At 40.7% G+C, this 19172-nt stretch overlaps 1 protein-coding gene across 4 annotated transcripts in view; it reads right to left on the bottom strand.

The window, feature by feature from the left end:
• Window positions 1-371: 371 nt before the first annotated feature.
• The window catches only part of LOC123756401 (protein trapped in endoderm-1), a 31093-nt gene continuing 12292 nt past the window's right edge, over window positions 372-19172 (bottom strand). For 3 of the 4 annotated variants that reach the window (XM_045739524.2, XM_045739523.2, XM_069331183.1), the window contains exons 4-9: window positions 16374-16494; window positions 7723-7878; window positions 7089-7162; window positions 6712-6838; window positions 6320-6466; window positions 372-2291 (exon numbers count right to left, since the gene is read on the bottom strand). In XM_045739524.2, the coding sequence (XP_045595480.1) occupies window positions 2058-2291; window positions 6320-6466; window positions 6712-6838; window positions 7089-7162; window positions 7723-7878; window positions 16374-16494 (859 nt within the window). In that variant the 3' untranslated portion in view covers window positions 372-2057. The remainder of the gene's footprint in view (window positions 2292-6319; window positions 6467-6711; window positions 6839-7088; window positions 7163-7722; window positions 7879-16373; window positions 16495-19172) is intronic. The other variant, XM_069331184.1, reaches the window with a different exon arrangement.

The following is a 19172-nucleotide window of genomic DNA, read 5'->3' as shown; positions in this document are numbered from 1 at the left end:
TATTTTACCTGAATAAACATTTGAATTTGAATTTGAATTTGGTATATGTGGTACTTATTTGAGCTGTTATTAGTTCATGCACTCATGAATACTGGAAGATATTCTTGTGTTGTACCAAGATTTTGCTAGTGGAAGCTATTATATCAGACTTGCATTTTAAGCCCAGAACACTATATTATATATATATATATATATATATATATATATATATATATATATATATGGACATGTTTATGAGTGGGATTGGATGGCTATAGACAGGAGCTGCCTCGTATGGGCCAATAGGCCTTCTGCAGTTACCTTTATTCTTATGTATACCACTACCCACATATATCGGGCCCCCATAGTTACTGCTTTATTAATTAAAGACATTTAATATCAGATATTTTATTTTATTTTACAATTTCCTTATATAATGCAAGTGTGTGTGTTTACATGGGTTTTTGTATACATACTATAGTCAAAACTTTAATACTACTGTACAAATCCTAAATTAACACAACTATACATCAATTAAACTGTATGAAAACATCGGAAAATGAATAAACATCTTAATAACAGACGTTTCACCACCAGAGCTTAAAATTAAAAATATTTATATATATATATAAAATGTAAAAAAAATGAAATTTAATGAACCTAAAAGGAGATCAATCAGGTGATAATGACCAAACCAGGACCAAATGGTCATGACCAGAGCCTGGCGATAGTAATTTGTAATTACTTCAAGAAAGTGTTCAACCAGTCCTGTGTAGTAGCCTTTGGCAGGGATATTCTGGTAAAAAGCTGGATGATATGAGTCTACGCAGTAATGGACGTAACCTGAAGGTGTAGTGTGTAAATTAAGTCTAGTGTTCCTTACATCCCTTTCAATTACCACGGAGATTTGTCGCAAGGACATGGCCAGAGGTGTATATCTTCTATCAGAAGTGAGCTTGAGAGGATAACGAGGAGAACCTTGTATGTCGTGCCCATCTGACAAGATCATCTGTGTAACAGGACGGGAGTGAATGATGCATGTCACTCAGTCAGTCAGGTTTAAACACCGTTTCTAATAACGTGATGTATCAGTGAGAAATCAGCATAATTGTTTATTAACACATCTTATTCAAAATATTTACACTATATGTCATTATAAACTCTATATAATGAATAAATTCTATGTAAACACCGCCGGATACACCTAGTACACAGCCGGATACCCCTGCTAGTACACCGCCGGATACCCGTGCTAGTACACAGCCGGATACCCCTCCTAGTACACAGCCGGATACCCCTCCTAGTTCACAGCCGGATACCCCTCCTAGTACACAGCCAGATACCCCTCCTAGTACACCGCCGGATACCTCTCCTAGTACACCCGCAGATATCCCTCCTAGTACACCCGCAGATATCCCTCCTAGTACACTGTGGGATATCCTCTCATAAATGTTCTGCAATATAATATAACCATATCTTAGTATAAACGTGATTACTATGCGTGGTTGAAAATCCTGGAATAATGAATACTCTCTATTGAGTGGATAAATTCATACAGAGGATATACTTAAAGTATAAAATCCTAGCTTGGATTTTTACAGATTAGGACATCAACTATATATACCTACAGGGAAACTTGTAAATAGTGGATTATGTATAATGCAAGTAAAAAAAAATAGTAAGCAATGGTCGTAGCTGGTGGTTAGGAATTGTGGTAGCATCTGGAAATTCGCAGGATAAATTCACTTCTTGGGATTTCAAGGCGAGAGCGTTGTTGTTGTTGTTGTTGTTTAAGATTCGCTACTTGGAACAAAAAGTTCCAAGCAGCACGGGCTATGGTGAGCCCGTAAGTGAGAGCGTCTGGAGTACCAATAGAAGTTACTCGGTCCTAGTATCGTACCCAAGTGCTTTATCCTTAACGTACCGGAAAACAGTACAGTACAGATACCGAACAGAAAACGGGGGCACTATGTCAATTTCGCGAGCCGCGATCATTTTCCAGTACGACAGTTTTTGGTCCGTAGGCGAAGTATACGTCGATAAAAATGCGACGTGCTGTTGGGAGAGGGTCGGGTTGCCTACAGACAGGTGTCAGCCAGGTCTGGAGTCGCGCCCTTTGGCATTAACTGCGGGGTTCCGGGGGGTTCATTTGAGGTTCCTGGGGTTTCCACGTTAGTGATCTTGGCCAAAGAGCACTTGGAGATTTTGCGAACGTTGAACCTGGAAGAGGTGTTGGGCGTGGCGGCTCTCGACGGTCTGCGGCTGTTGTCACTCGTAGCCTCCTCTTTCCACTTTAGCGTCTTACGCGATACCTGCAACAAATATAATAGTAAATATTCACATGTAACCTATAAATATAAGTCAGATATACCTGTAAATTCATGACTGCATCATTCCTGTAAATTTACGTCCGCAACATACAAAAATACCCTTAAATCCACGTTATGACATACAGATAAATACACACAGAGATCACACTAACGTGATGCATCATATGAACAAATCCACAAGGGCCGTGACGAGGATTCGAACCTACGTCCGGGAGCATCCCAGACAGATTCGAACCTGCGTCCGGGAGCTCAGTCGATTAAAGCAGTGTCTGGGATGCTCTCGGACGCAGGTTCGAATCCTCGTCACGGCCCTTGTGGATTTCTTTGCAGATAAATACACATCTGCAACATACAAACATGCCTGTAAATCAAAAAAACAAAACTTGGAAAGCACTGATCAGAGACACAATCGAACCCCAAGGGAGAACAAATTAATTTTCAGTCTGTTTCTGTCTCCCTGATGGCTTGCTTGGGCCATACCAGTAATTAATGACTAAACATTACTTAAAAAACTTTTATATACCGCCCTCCACTTCATAATGTTCAATGAATACAAAATCTTCCCTCGGTAATGTTCCATCATTATCCATTTCAAGACTAGCAAAATTATGAGTGTCAATGTGTGACATTAATCACGTTAAATGTAAGGTTTTCAATGTTTTTTTTATATTGATCATAACAAAATTTAGCCACTCAATAAATCAAAAGAGGATTATTACTGTACACAAGAAACACAAAGACAACAAGCAAAGATAAACAAATATGATATTGGTTAGAAATGTGACTTGAAGGAAAATGGTTCTCTTCACGCCAGCTGTCAAATCAGCAGCATTCACGACACCTTGGCAAACCCTTCACGCAAACTGCACCTACTGTCAAAAAGAAGAAGAAAGGAGTTACTGATTAGTCCACCTGTATTGATCGGCTTTAGATATATCTACTTTAGATACTCCAAGAAATGAAACACTGTCCAATCAGTCTTCAATGCTGTGATTGTACCATTCTTGCCCTCCGTCCCACCCTAAATTCTTATCCTAATCCCTTCCAAGTGCTATATTGTCGTAATGGCTTGGCCCATTCTCCTGGAAATTTGGCTTAGCGATTCTTATATGTAGCCTGATGCGATAAAAAGGAGATGGCTTTATTTAGATCAATGGATAGAGCTAAATATTGGGGATTTAGTGGTAAGGAAAACTATTACCTAATTCTGCAAGCTGACCTGAAGTATACGAACAAAAAATGATTACAGTATATATTTAAATTCCTTATCATCGGGGAAGTGATGATTAAAATTCCATGGTGTCTATCATATTCTTTCTAAAAACAAAACAAAAAAACACCTAAGGAGTATTTTTAATTGACCCCAATCTGTGATGTAAATGATGAGGCCCCCATGGTATCCTATCACTAGCTGTCTTATCTTCTCACTTTCCTGACTCCGATGAGGGTGTATAAATAGCCTCGCTCGGGTAATGTGAACACTGGAGACTTGACGAGGCTTCTTAACTCATATACAAACTCGACCCAGTGATGGATTTCATCGTGTAGAAATGCTTTTTGGTGCAAAATGTTCACGGCATGACCAGTACCATATTCAGGACAACCAGAACACCACAAAACACGGCATGACCAGTACCACATTCAAGGCAACCAGAACACCACAAAACACGGCACGACCAATACCACATTCAAGATAACCAGAACACCACAAAACACGGCATGACCAGTACCACATTCAAGGCAACCAGAACACCACAAAACACGGCACGACCAATACCACATTCAAGATAACCAGAACACCACAAAACACGGCATGACCAGTACCACATTCAAGATAACCAGAACACCACAAAACACGGCATGACCAATACCACATTCAGGACAACCAGAACACCACAAAACACGGCACGACCACGAACGCAACAGTGTTCATAATGTTTGCACGAAGCTGGCCACATTCAAGATAACCAGAACACCACAAAACACGGCATGACCAGTACCACATTCAAGAACACCAAAACTACACAAAAACATCTTCAAAAACACCTTACTAACACCGCTGGTATCAGTAAAGTTAATTAGCGCAAATACATTTAACAAATGCTGAATCTTTTTACCGAAGATATAACATTGGCCTAATCTTTACAGCGTTGGGATTTTTATAAGCGAAGCAGATAAATTAACAAGAGACAATCTATAGTTTGGTAGTTTGGTGGCAACTAGACACGCAGTAGCAGCAACCTTTGGTGTATAGTGGTCAGTGCCCTCACACCGCTGGATTCGAACCCTGGGCAGGATATAGGACGAACGGGCACAGTTCTTTTACCGGCTGTCTCTCTGTAGTAAATGGGGACCTGGATGTAACACGAATGGGTGGATCGTATTCTAGGTAAAACATGGCGTAGAATAGCCTAACAGATTCCATTAGTTTGCCCTGAAACGCTTTGCGTAATAGCGAGTTTCATTAGTATGTGTAACTCCTGTCCTTACAGTTGTACGTTACTCTTATGTTCTTCATAGACATATTCGTTTGAATAAACATTAATTGACTGATCGAGTGGTTACCTAGTGTAAAGGCTAAATTACCCCGCCTTCCAAACAAACGCCTGCTAACATCACTCATCCCAAACAATAGCCTATAAACATCACACCCTCCTGCCAAACAATAGCCTATTAACATCACACCCTCCTCCCAAACAATAGCCTATTAACATCACATCCTCCTCCCAAACAATAGCCTTTTAACATCACACCCTCCTCCCAAACAATAGCCTATTAACATCACATCCTCCTCCCAAACAATAGCCTATTAACATCACACCCTCCTCCCAAACAATAGCCTATTAACATCACACCCTCCTCCCAAACAACGGGCAGCGCACCTGCTCCTGTGCCAGGTAAGTCCACTACGGGCTCACCATAACCCGTGCTACTTGCCCCGCTCCTGTGCCAGGTAAGTTACGGGCTCACCATAGGCCGTGCTACTTGGAACTTGTTCCGAGTAGCTGAATCTATAACAACAACAACAACAACACATCACAGTAACACGACTGTTACAACTCCAAAATGGATATGCCGCTAAACTTCTCCCACTTATCCACATCCCATACTTCTTGTATTTCTAATCCTAATCCGTCTTCCACTCACTTCCCCCAATCCTTACCAATCCCTATGATCACGAAATCGAATCGTCCAGGACAAAAAGCAAACTCTCAGCGTATATATATATTATATATATATATATATATATATATATATATATATATATATATATATATATATATATATATATATATATATATATTTATATAATCTTCAAATCATCGGAGCTAGAACTGGAAGTGGGTTTAGTGGCTTGCAACAATTTGCAACAGTGTTCATAATGTTTGCACGAAGCTGGCAGAGTCAATAATAGAGGGCACGAGTGGCCTGTGAATCACCTCGACAGCTGACTGGGTGCTGACTGAGGTCAGCTGTGGTGCTGAGGCCTCACCCAGGATGTAAACACCACCACTCCACCTGCACCACTTTTCACTTGACCACTCCCCCCTCCCTGAAAAATTGCCTTTCTCGTGATATGTAAATAAAACAACCTTGTTGACAGATAATAATAATTATTATTATTGTTATTATTATTATATACTTTGCAACATGACTGGTGTAAATTGTGAAACATTTCCGCCAACTGAAGCTCACGACAACATTCGTATGCGAGACTAAAAGTCATCAATCCTAAACACAATAACAGATCATGTTTAGTGCAAAAGCTGGCTCCCCCTGATCCAAAAATGGCGCGCAATATACAAAAGCTGGTACCCCTGATCCAAAAATGGCGCGCAAATATACAAAAGCTGGTACCCCTGATCCAAAAATGGCGCGTAACTAAACAAAAGCTGGTACCCCTGACCCAAAAATGGCGGGCAACTATACAAAAGCTGGTACCCCTGACCCAAAGTGGAGCAAGAAAAAAAAATGGCATCCGTTACCAGATTACAAGACGTTGATCATACCTCCTTGAAGTTGGGCCACCACCTGGAGATGTAATTGACGTAGGCATCGCGGTACTGGTTGTTCATGAAGACGTAGATGAAGATGTTGATGCAGTATTGGGCCCAGTAGAGTGGGTGTAGCAGCAGCAGCAGCGTCGGCATGTGCATCTATCAAATCAAAACATATCTGCTTTATTCCACTCAAATTTTTATATTTCAAAGCGATGATATTTTGCCGTGATAAAGGCATGATAAATGTGTGTGTGTGGAGTAGAGATTTTGGGACGGGAGAAGAGACGGGTGCTCAGAGACACAAGGAGAGACGGGTTGGGACAAGACAGGAGGAGACAGGCGGTTAGAGACAAGACACAGAAGGCTAGAGACACGGGAAAGGACAGGGACAAAAACCGTACCTTGGAGTCGAAGTAGTGAGCAATAGAGACGGGTGTGCAGCAGATCATGAAGGCCAAGAAGATGACCCCTATCGTCCTGGCGATGCGGATGTCACGTGTTCTCAGGCCTACCCGAGGCTTATTGAGCCTACCGGGAAAATACAAATCAAATCACCCACCCCATTTTAACTTTGGCAAGGGAAAGACAGTTCATAATACAAGTTAAAAATATATTACATCAGGTTAAAATTGACACCAGTTCCCGCCTACAATCCCATAACGGGAGCAGCTAAGAGAAAAAAAATGATTACATAGTATTTGCAGTTGCTGAACAAGTGTACAGAGGTATTAACCGTTGGTGTAGTAGCTGGTGAAACATGATAGGGACGGGTACTAACCTTGGATCAGAGCTACTGGCGCCGTTCTTCAAGAGGCTGTTGTTAGACTGCATCTTGGACGAACTCTGGCGTGCCTGGGGTGTATATATTATATATATATATATCACATAGAATTGAACTCAGCAGCATTAATATAATTATTTATATGTATCGGTTCAGTCATCAGTTGCTTGCGGAAGTTGAGGATGATGATCTGTTGATCTAGCAACAACAGATAACTCTGGATTTCCGCAGACAATTGATGGAGGAACAGATACATCTACAGAAATACACAATTGGAGTAATGTTGTTCAGTTCCAGGTATGTTAAATACAAACAACTCCCAATTCATATATATGAATATTCATTCACAGACACCTATTCACTGGCACTGCGGGTATCTGTATATGTTAGGGTATGTGGTAGATGTATGACGTCAAGAGTGCCACGAGGTGGGTGAACAGAGTAACAAGTTAGGGCACGTGGCACGTCACTAGTGATGACAGGTTTCCCCCCCCCCCCCTCTCTCTCTCTCTCTCTCTCTCTCTCTCTCTCTCTCTCTCTCTCTCTCTCTCTCTCTCTCTCTCTCTCTCTCTCTCTCTCTCTCTCTCTCTCTCTCTCTCTCTCTCTCTCTCTCTCTCTCTCTCTCTCTCACCTTGAAGAAAATGTAGGAGTAGGAGACGATAATGATGATGCAAGGCAGCAGGAAGCCGAGAACCAGGAAGAGCTTCCGGGGGCGTTCCCCGAACTGGGTGCTGTCGTCGAAGTCACACTCATCTGTACTGGTGTTGTACGTGAACTTCCCATAGATCTACGGACGGGGAAAGGCGCCAAGGACGGACATCAGAGTATGATAACACAGAGGAGGAGGAGGAGGAAGATTACAAATTCAAGTGCAGGCGATGAGTCACAATAACGTGGCTGAAGTATGTTGACCAGACCACACACTAAAAGTTGAAGGGACGACGACGTTTCGGTCCGTCCTGGACCATTCTCAAGTCGATTGTGATTGTACAAATTCAATGACGGGTCCACAAAGACGCAAAAACATAAATGAATAACTTTCGACATAAGAACTACACACGCATAACACAAGGTCTGAAGGTTTGTGTGTGGGAGAACAGTCAGAGGCTCTTGAGTGTAAACAGAGGTAAAAGGGAGGGCAGGGTAGTGGACAAACCACACACCACTGAGTAATATACACTAACCACAACACTCGTACCCCCCCAAGCAACACAAACAATCCCAGGAAACCCACAATCACCACATGAGAGTTTCAACAACTCTTACAGGTGAACCCGGGCAACAGGAGCCAGAGGCAGGCGGCTCTTAGCCTATTGTTTACCCGGATGACGCTCCACAGGTAAATATTAGCGCCCTCCTCTGTCCCTGGGGCCAGATTCACGAAGCAGTTACGTAAGTACTTACGAACGTGTACATCTTTCCTCAATCTTTGACGGCTTTGGTTACATTAATTAATCAGTTTACAAGCATGAAACTTCCCAATAAACTGTTGTTATTGTTATAAACAGCCTCCTGGTGCTTTGGAGCTCATGAACTATTTAATAATTGTAAACAAAGCCGCCAAAGATTGAAAAAAGATGTACAGGTTCGTAAGTGCTTGCGTAAGTGCTTCGTGAATCTGGCTCCAGGTCTGGTGGTGTTCATGTGCTTAGGTCAGTTCATCCTCAAGCATGATGGTATAATTGTACAAAAAATAGATCAAGGCACGCAATATATTATATAAATCAATATTGATCAACAATGATCACAAAAACACTGATCCAAGTATGCGGAAAAAAACATATGTGAAAAATAGAGAATGCTTAACGCGTTTTCGGCTTAATTCGCCTTCATCAGAGCAAAGAATGAGCATTCTACTGAGGCAGATCATGTGAGGCAGGTCATATTGGTCCATGTGAGACAGGTCATATTGGTCCATGTGAGGCAGGTCATATTGGTCCATGTGAGGCAGGTCATATTGGTCCATGTGAGGCAGGTCATATTGGTCCATGTGAGGCAGGTCATATTGGTCCATGTGAGGCAGGTCATATTGGTCCATGTGAGGCAGGTCATATTGGTCCATGTGAGGCAGGTCATATTGGTCCATGTGAGGCAGGTCATATTGGTCCATGTGAGGCAGGTCATATTGGTCCATGTGAGGCAGGTCATATTGGTCCATGTGAGGCAGGTCATATTGGTCCATGTGAGGCAGGTCATATTGGTCCATGTGAGGCAGGTCATATTGGTCCATGTGAGGCAGGTCATATTGGTCCATGTGAGACAGGTCATATTGGTCCATGTGAGGCAGGTCATATTGGTCCATGTGAGACAGGTCATATTGGTCCATGTGAGGCAGGTCATATTGGTCCATGTGAGGCAGGTCATATTGGTCCATGTGAGGCAGGTCATATTGGTCCATGTGAGGCAGGTCATATTAGTCCATGTGAGGCAGGTCATATTGGTCCATGTGAGGCAGGTCATAAGAACATAAGAACATAAGAACAAAGGTAACTGCAGAAGGCCTATTGGCCCATACGAGGCAGCTCCTATTCTATAACCACCCAATCCCACTCATATACTTGTCCAACCCGTGCTTGAAACAATCGAGGGACCCCACCTCCACAATGTTACGCGGCAATTGGTTCCACAAATCAACAACCCTGTTACTGAACCAGTATTTACCCAAGTCTTTCCTAAATCTAAACTTATCCAATTTATATCCATTGTTTCGTGTTCTGTCCTGTGTTGATACTTTTAATACCCTATTAATATCCCCCCGGTTATGTCCATTCATCCACTTGTAAACCTCTATCATGTCACCCCTAACTCTTCGCCTTTCCAGTGAATGCAACTTAAGCTTTGTTAATCTTTCTTCATATGAAAGATTTCTAATTTGGGGAATTAACTTAGTCATCCTACGCTGGACACGTTCAAGTGAATTTATATCCATTCTATAATATGGCGACCAAAACTGAACTGCATAATCTAAATGGGGCCTAACTAGAGCAAGATATAGCTTGAGAACCACACCAGGTGTCTTGTTACTAACGCTGCGATTAATAAATCCAAGTGTCCGATTTGCCTTATTACGAACATTTATGCATTGATCCTTTTGTTTTAAATTCTTACTAATCATAACTCCCAGATCCCTTTCGCAATCCGACTTCGCAATCACAACACCATCTAGCTGGTATCTTGTAACTCTATCATCATTACCTAACCTCAGAACTTTACATTTATCAGCATTAAACTGCATCTGCCAATCCTTTGACCATTTCAAAACCCTATCTAGATCAACTTGAAGTGATAGTGAGTCCTCCTCCGAATTAATTTCCCTACCGATTTTCGTATCATCGGCAAATTTGCAAATGTTGCTACTCAAACCTGAATCTAAATCATTTATATATATTATAAACAACAGAGGTCCCAGGACAGAGCCTTGAGGCACTCCACTTACAACATTTTCCCACTCTGACTTGATTCCATTTATACTAACTCTCTGTTTCCTTTGGTATAGCCATGCCCTAATCCAGCTTAATATAGCACCCCCAATACCATGAGACTCTATTTTTTTAATCAGTCTTTCATGTGGCACTGTATCAAAAGCTTTGCTAAAGTCAAGGTATACAACATCGCAATCCTTACCACTATCAACTGCCTCAACAATGCTAGAATAAAAAGATAACAAATTTGTTAAACATGAACGGCCATTTATAAAACCATGTTGCGACTCAATTATTAATTTATGTTTTTCAAGATGAAGACGAATTTTATTTGCTATTATAGATTCGAGTAACTTTCCCACAATAGACGTTAGGCTAATTGGTCGATAGTTAGACGCAAGTGATCTATCTCCTTTCTTAAAAACTGGTATCACATTAGCAACTTTCCAAAACTCTGGCACTCTGCCTGACTCTATTGATTTATTAAATATGGTTGACAGTGGGTCACAAAGCTCCTCTTTGCATTCTTTAAGCACCCTAGCAAACACTTCATCCGGCCCTGGGGATTTGTTTGGTTTGAGTTTTACTATTTGTTTAAGAACATCCTCCCTGGTAACTGCTAAACTCGTCAACCTGTCCTCGTCCCCACCCACATAGACTTGTTCGGCTGAAGGCATATTGTTAAGTTCCTCTTTAGTAAATACAGATACAAAATATTTATTAAAAATACTACTCATCTCTTCATCACTATCTGTTATTTGACCTGTCTCAGTTTTTAATGGACCTATTTACCGGGGGGATATTAATAGGGTATTGACCGGGGGGATATTAATAGGGTATTAAAAGTATCAACACAGGACAGAACACGAAACAATGGATATAAATTGGATAAGTTTAGATTTAGGAAAGACTTGGGTAAATACTGGTTCAGTAACAGGGTTGTTGATTTGTGGAACCAATTGCCGCGTAACATTGTGGAGGTGGGGTCCCTCGATTGTTTCAAGCACGGGTTGGACAAGTATATGAGTGGGATTGGGTGGTTATAGAATAGGAGCTGCCTCGTATGGGCCAATAGGCCTTCTGCAGTTACCTTTGTTCTTATGTTCTTATGTATATGAGTGGGATTGGGTGGTTATAAATAGGAGCTGCCTCGTATGGGCCAACAGGCCTTCTGCAGTTGCCTTTGTTCTTATGTTCTTATGTTCTTATGTTCTTATCCTTTCCCTAGTCTTAGTACGATATAACTGAAAAAACCCTTTAGGATTTGTCTTTGCTTGCCCTGCTATGCGAACTTCATAGTTTCTTTTTGCTTTCCTTATCTCTTTTTTAACATTTCTAACCAGTTGTACGAATTCCTGTTCTAAAGTGACCTCCCCATTTTTAATCCTTTTGTACCAAGCTCTCTTTTTACCTATAAGGTTCTTCAAATTCTTTGTTATCCACTTTGGGTCATTGGTATACGATCTATTCAATTTGTATGGTATACTACGTTCCTGTGCTTTGTTTAGAATATTCTTAAATAAGTTATATATTGAATCCACATCGAAATCCCCATTTAAGTCACCTATCGCTGGGTTCATGTCTCGCTCCAAGACCGGCCCACACCCCATACCCAAGCCTTTCCAATCAATTTGACCCAAAAAATTTCTTAGGCTATTAAAATCAGCTTTTCGAAAATCTGGCACTTTAACAGAATTTTCTCCTACTGGTCTATTCCATTCTATGCTAAATCTGATTTCTTTGTGATCACTGCTCCCTAGCTCACTCCCTATTTCGATGTCATTAATTTGCGTTTCCCTGTTAGTTAACACTAAATCTAAAATATTATTTTCCCGTGTTGGTTCCTTAATGTGTTGCGTAAGAAAGCAATCGTCAATTAATTCTAGAAAATCTTCTGCTTCACTATTCCCTGTTTTGTTCAACCAGTTTATTCCGCTAAAATTAAAGTCACCCATGACATAAATACTGTTAGATCTAGATGCTCTAGATATTTCATCCCATAGATGCTTTGCTTCCATTCTGTCTAAATTTGGTGGCCTATATATTACTCCTATTATAATATTATTAGCTTTTTCGTTTAATTCAATCCAAATAGTTTCTGTGTGTGGCTCTGTTTTGATTCCCTCTTTGAGACTACATTTTAAATTGTCCCTAACATATATGGCTACTCCACCTCCTCGTCTAATATATCTATCTGTGTGAAATAGTTTAAATCCATATATTTGATATTCAGCTAATAGTTCTCTATTTTCTACATTCATCCACGTTTCGGTAAGTGCAATAATATCTATTTTTTCTGTGCAGACAAGAGCATTTAATTCGTTAATTTTATTTCTTAGACTTCTACTGTTAGTGTAATATACCCTAAGTGAATTGTTATTTTGCGGACCTTCTCTTTCCCTGATCGTTTTGCCAATTCCTTTCTCCCACCAACACATACTTTTATTACCTCCTTCCTCCAAATCAATTCCCATACCTCTATCTACTAACAGTTTAAACCCAAACAAACACCTCTAACCACTTCTTCTAGCGAGTTCGCAACAGCAACAACCCCAGCTCTCGATAGATGCACCCCATCACGAGCATACATTTCATTTCTTCCATAGAAGTGTTCCCAGTTGTCTATGAAAGATATTGCATTTGATTTGCAATATCTTTCCAGCCGGCAATTGACACCAAGTGCCCTCGATATCCATTCATTTCCCACTCCCTTTCTTGGAAGAATGCCACATATGATCGGGATTCCTCCCTTGCTCCTAACTAACTCTATGGCTGTTTTATACCTCTGAATCAGTTCCTCACTCCTGACTCGACCAACATCATTTCCTCCCACGCTAATGCAAATAATGGGATTGTTCCCATTACCAGCCATAATATCATTCATGTTGTTTATAATATCACCAATGCCAGCTCCGGGATAGCAAACCCTTAACCTGTTCCCCCTATCTCTAGCACAAAACGTTCTATCCAAATACCTTATCTGGGAATCTCCCACAACTAATGTTTGCTTAGGTACTTCCTTTACTTTCTGAGGGGCCTGCGCTTCCTTTCTCTTCGTTGCTTTCCCTTTTGCGCGATCCACAGTCTCTCCACAGCACTCGTCCTCCAAAACGTCAAATGAATTTGAAGTTGCTATGGCGTTTGAAGGCGGCTTTATCAAAGTCTTCTTAAGGCCCCTGTCTTTCGCAACTCTCCAAGACGAGGTCCCTTTACTGCTGGTCTCCTCCTTCGTTACTTCTCGTTGTTTTTTAAGCTGACGCACCTCCTCCCGCAGAGAGTCCAACTCTGTCCTCAGGGCTCCCACTAGAGTCACCAGGTCCTTCACTACAACTTCCATATTGCTATGATAATATCACAACACTCAGGAGCTCCGGTTAACACAACCTCTCACTGTGACTTCACCTGACCCCAATGTCAGATATATATATATGACAATGTCAGACCACGGAGGAAAAATGAAACAGGAAATTTCCTTAAGTACTTTCGTATATTAAATACATCTTCAGAAGGTCCCAAAGAAGGTCATATTGGTCCATGTGAGGCAGGTCATATTGGTCCATGTGAGGCAGGTCATATTGGTCCATGTGAGACAGGTCATATTGGTCCATGTGAGGCAGGTCATATTGGTCCATGTGAGGCAGGTCATATTGGTCCATGTGAGGCAGGTCATATTGGTCCATGTGAGGCAGGTCATATTGGTCCATGTGAGGCAGGTCATATTGGTCCAAGTGAGGAAGGTTATATTGGTCCATGTGAGGCAGGTCATATTGGTCCATGTGAGGCAGGTCATATTGGTCCATGTGAGGCAGGTCATATTGGTCCAAGTGAAAAAGGTATATTGGTCCAAGTGAGGAAGGTTATATTGGTCCATGTGAGGCAGGTCATATTAGTCCATGTGAAGGTTATATTTGTCCATACTGGTTCCCAGAATTGTACTGGGCACGATCCAAGTGAGGTCTTAGAAGCGCAAGAATAAAGTGTATACAGAACATAATATTATTACAGTAAAAGTGTTTTTTATTATTATCGTTTCAATATTAAAAATCCTTGTACCTAATTGCCTTTATTTCAAACATTTATACTCTGCTTCTGGGCTTTCGATCTTTAATAATCACGATTCTTCACCCCTACTAATTTTCCGTCCACTTAAAGTCAGGATTCTTGTATTGTGATTTGTGTATTTGTACTCACTGAATTTTGTGCGCCCCTTGAGGGACTTGAAGTGGAGGGGGGAGGGGGTAGAAATAGCCTAAGCTACTCTATCCCTTTGAGATGTATTTTCTTGTCTCAATAAACATACTTGAACTTGAAGTCAGTTTGTGTGAATTTATTTCCCGTCATATTTAATGTCACCATTAAATTTACTAATACTCTACAACTGTCCTGTATACATTTATGTACAGTATATAATGAGCATTAGAGGCTTATATTGTGAGCATTAGAGGCTTATATAGTGAGCATTAGAGGCTTATATAGTGAGCATTAGAGGCTTATATAGTGAACATTAGAGGCTCCAGGACAGAGCCCCGAGGCACTCCATTTATGACTTCCCGCATTCGGATTTAGTTGATTGATTGACTGATAAAGATTAAGCCACCCAAGAGGTGGCACGGGCATGAATGGCCCGTAAAGATTTAGTTCTGGCCTCAAGATATTTATAGTGCCCGGAATGCCTCCTTGAGAGGCATACAGAAGAACAGATACAGCCCTGCTCCTGTGCCAGGTAAGTCCACTACGGGCTCGCCATAGCCCGTGCTACTTGGAACTTTTGTTCCGAGTAGCTGAATCTAAAACAACAACAACCTCCTTGATCAGGTTTTTGAAAGCTATTAGAAGTGCGATAGCTTTATTTATGCGCTAATATGATTCTGTTTGTATGTGCCCCCAGAAACAAGCTCTCACTTAGATCGTTATCGTTTTCAGATTCCTGAAGCTCCCTATTCTGCATTGTATTCTGGCCTTGTGGTCTCTGAATTTATCCCCCTTTGATTACCTTAAGTTTACTAGGATTGAAGTCGACTAACTAACTCTCAGACCAGCTCTACATTAGTCTAGTGTTTCCTGCAGCATCCTACAGTTCTCTCCCATGTTAGCTAATGATAATGATAATGGCATCGTTTATTTAGGAAAAAGTACATGCATACAAAATGAGTTACAAGCAGAATGTTGGATTTCTAAATAGTTCATTTTAGCATCTTTGTTCCACACACAAACATAGACATGTTTGTCTATGTGTTTGTCGAGTTTACTCAGGGACAGATTCATCAATAAGCCAAATAGGTCATGGCCTAGGGGCCTACCAGCTGTCCACATGTATATATTTATAATTTGAATAGTCACACTGACCAGAGGGTGGAGCCCCATTTACCTGTTTTTGTCCAAGGGGGGCCCCCAAACCCAGTTGGCTCCACCCCTGTGTATTTCCTTGGTTAGGCCATTAACATGTATTGGGGACAATATTAGATGCCTTACAGCACACGCTTGCCACACCAGTCATTGTTATTTGTAGCCTCTGACTGTCTCTTTCTCTTTCTGCCACCAACTTAACAGAATTTCCTTAAACAAGGCAATGTTTTTCCTGTTCCTCCAGAAGTCTAAAAATATGAAATTAGTCCAGCCTTCCCTTCCTCTTAGATAGCTAAAGGCTAATTATATTAATGTTACGAGAGTGTCAGGCAGACTAAACTCGTGAAATAAACTGGTTCTGAGAGAGAGAGAGAGAGAGAGAGAGAGAGAGAGAGAGAGAGAGAGAGAGAGAGAGAGAGAGAGAGAGAGAGAGAGAGAGAGAGAGAGAGAGAGAGAGAGAGAGAGATAGAGAGAGAGATAGAGATAGAGATAGAGAGAGAGAGAGAGTACCTACCTCCAGAAGAGGTACTGTCATCACCAAGCCGGATACCAGCCAGATGGCAGCGATGAGGCCAGCTGTCTTAGGCCCAGAAAACAAGCGTGGGTATTGTTTGGGTATAGCGATCAGCACACACCTGTCGGTAGAAACACCTGTCAAACACGTGTTGGACTCACCAGTCATCAAAACACTTGTGAGGAGAAAAGTCGATACATATATATATTCTTAAGAATAACATTTTAATTTTGTTTCAAATTATTCTAGCGTTTTCGTGAATTAACACATTTTCAAGATGTTTTTTTGTGATTACGCCTTATCTATGTATACCTGTTGTTGGCTTTGGGGGTCAATGCCCCCCTGCACAATATCTACAGGAAGAAAACATGCGTTGGCACATTAACATGTTCAAACACGCATGAGACGAACACCTATTGGCACACACACACACACACATTTTCATTAAATACACGTGTATACCTGTATTTGTTTCACACACAAATCATATGACAGGTTAAGCATTGTTATGTTTGGCTAGTAAGCGAATGGGTACCTCCCCTTCCATGGTCATAGAGGTCCCCCCCCCTCTCCGGCCTTGGTTATAGAGGGGGGACCTCTATAGCCTAAACAGGACTTCCCGTGTTATCATCTGTCAAACATCTACTACACACCTCATATTGCCCTAACTCACGTGAGTCACTCTTCAATACACCGGCTATAATACTCAAACATGTATACGACATGTTCACTACACGGAACATCTAGATCACCGAATATATGTGATAATACATGTTAGTAACGTTGCAAGAATGCACCACTTACATCAAAATATTTTTCATACACAACCTATTGTACCTTCTTGTATATAAATAAATTAATTAAACATAATTGACATCCATAAGATTCAAATTTGCCCAGCAACAAAAATTTTCTCTGTGATAAAGGTATGCGGGAACTACCATAGACGGAACTGAGAATAGCATCATGCACAAACAAAACATGTGAACTACAATAGCAAGGGTAAACAAACCAACAAAACACAAAAAAAAAACGCGGAAAATACCAGAAGAGGAAAAGAAAGGAAAGAGTCACGCTGGCAGAGGAAACTTGAGAGCAAACTAAAGTCAAAAGTAAACATCATTGTTTTTCCTTGAATATGAAAATCATAACTATTCAATATGTTTTGAAATTGTCTTAACATTGTAAATACACATGAAAACCTTATTTCTTAGCCATTTTATCCAATCGCACCTGAAAATTATAACAGAAGGACTGTGGAGAAATATTTGGATACCAAAAGCGTGACGTCAGGCCTCTGCCAGCACATAAATACCTAGATTTTCGTGCGCCAGGTGGTGGTCGTTGCTCTCAGGCAACACAGTACATTCTTCATGCTAATGCAGGCGATGAGTCACAATAACGTGGCTGAAGTATGTTGAGCAGATCACACACTAGAAGGTGAAGGGACGACAACGACGTTTCGGTCCGTCCTGGACCATTCTCAAGTCGATTGTCTTCATGCTAATGCCGCATCTCTATCTTTCTAACCATCCCTCTCGTTTTAGGGATGGTTAGAAAGTCTTACTAAGTGTTACTTACTAAGTACTAAGTGAAAGTGTTACTAAGTTTTATACTTTTCAATTTGAATGACTTAATTCGCTATGTGCTTCTACCAGCTATCGTAGTTAGATATCCAAAATTTGCCTAGTACATGCAAGTGATTGTAAACTTTCCACCGTCGTCCATAGGATAGATGAAGGGTGCATGATACACACATGTAAATTATATGTAACGAGCTCACCATAATGTAAATTGATTAGCTTAGAGATTGTTGTGGTCCAGTTTTTGAACCCATTATGGTGCAAAAGACTGTTGTTATATACATTAAACTATGTAACTAGCTTATCACGACTGTAACTAACTGCTTATCAATACATCTTGGGGTTCAGTTCCTCAGCCCATTATATGCCTCTGAAACCCTTTCTAATATAGCTCACAGGATGGGTAGTAGGTGCATAATAAATGAACTAAACTAATTTCATATTTTTATAATGAGTTTAATATTTCTTGGCTAGGCTTGGTGTTGTTCTATCAACCGCGGGAGGGTTAAGGCTTAGAGCTTATTGACCATCATGTATACTTTAGTTCTGAACTTAATCCAGGACTAAAGTATAAAATTTTAATACATATACATACCGAGAAGTGGGGTACTCCTCTCGGTGTATGTAAATAAAAAAATTAATAAATAAATGTTTATTCAGGTAAGGTACATACATACAAGAGGTTTTACAAAAATGTATAGATTTATAGATAGAGCTAGTACATACAATGCCTAAAGCCACTATTACGCAAAGCGTTTCGGGCAGATATACATATACGTATACATGTATTCCCATGTATACGTTTTAACATACTATCACCCTATATAAAACCGTAATCAAACGAGAACTTGTTTTCTACCATATGGCTTTTTTAGCCCATGCAATTAAGGCAAATGAAAATAAGAAAAACCGACAAGGGTGAAGAATTATCCAGGGGGCGAGCCAGCAAACAAGGGGCGCGAGGCTAAGGCGGTTAACGAAGAACCAATAATTAGTGGGAAAAAACGTTCCCACGCAAATATTTGAACAAAGTCTATAGAGTTCAATAATTTTCTGTTCAGAACCACCTACACATGTTTAGTTTTTCACTTCATGAATTTAATTTTATATATGAGTTTCACGTTAACATAGGTAAGATATGTAAATTAACATAGGTAAGATATGTAAATTAAGGTGCAACCCGTTCTCGCACTTTCGTATAGTCAATATTGACTTA

This window comes from Procambarus clarkii, chromosome 25 (assembly GCF_040958095.1).
Source record: "Procambarus clarkii isolate CNS0578487 chromosome 25, FALCON_Pclarkii_2.0, whole genome shotgun sequence".
Taxonomy (NCBI): Eukaryota; Metazoa; Arthropoda; class Malacostraca; order Decapoda; family Cambaridae; genus Procambarus; species Procambarus clarkii.
Note: the sequence above shows the minus strand (reverse complement) of the source record. Positions and strands in the feature narration are given on the sequence as shown.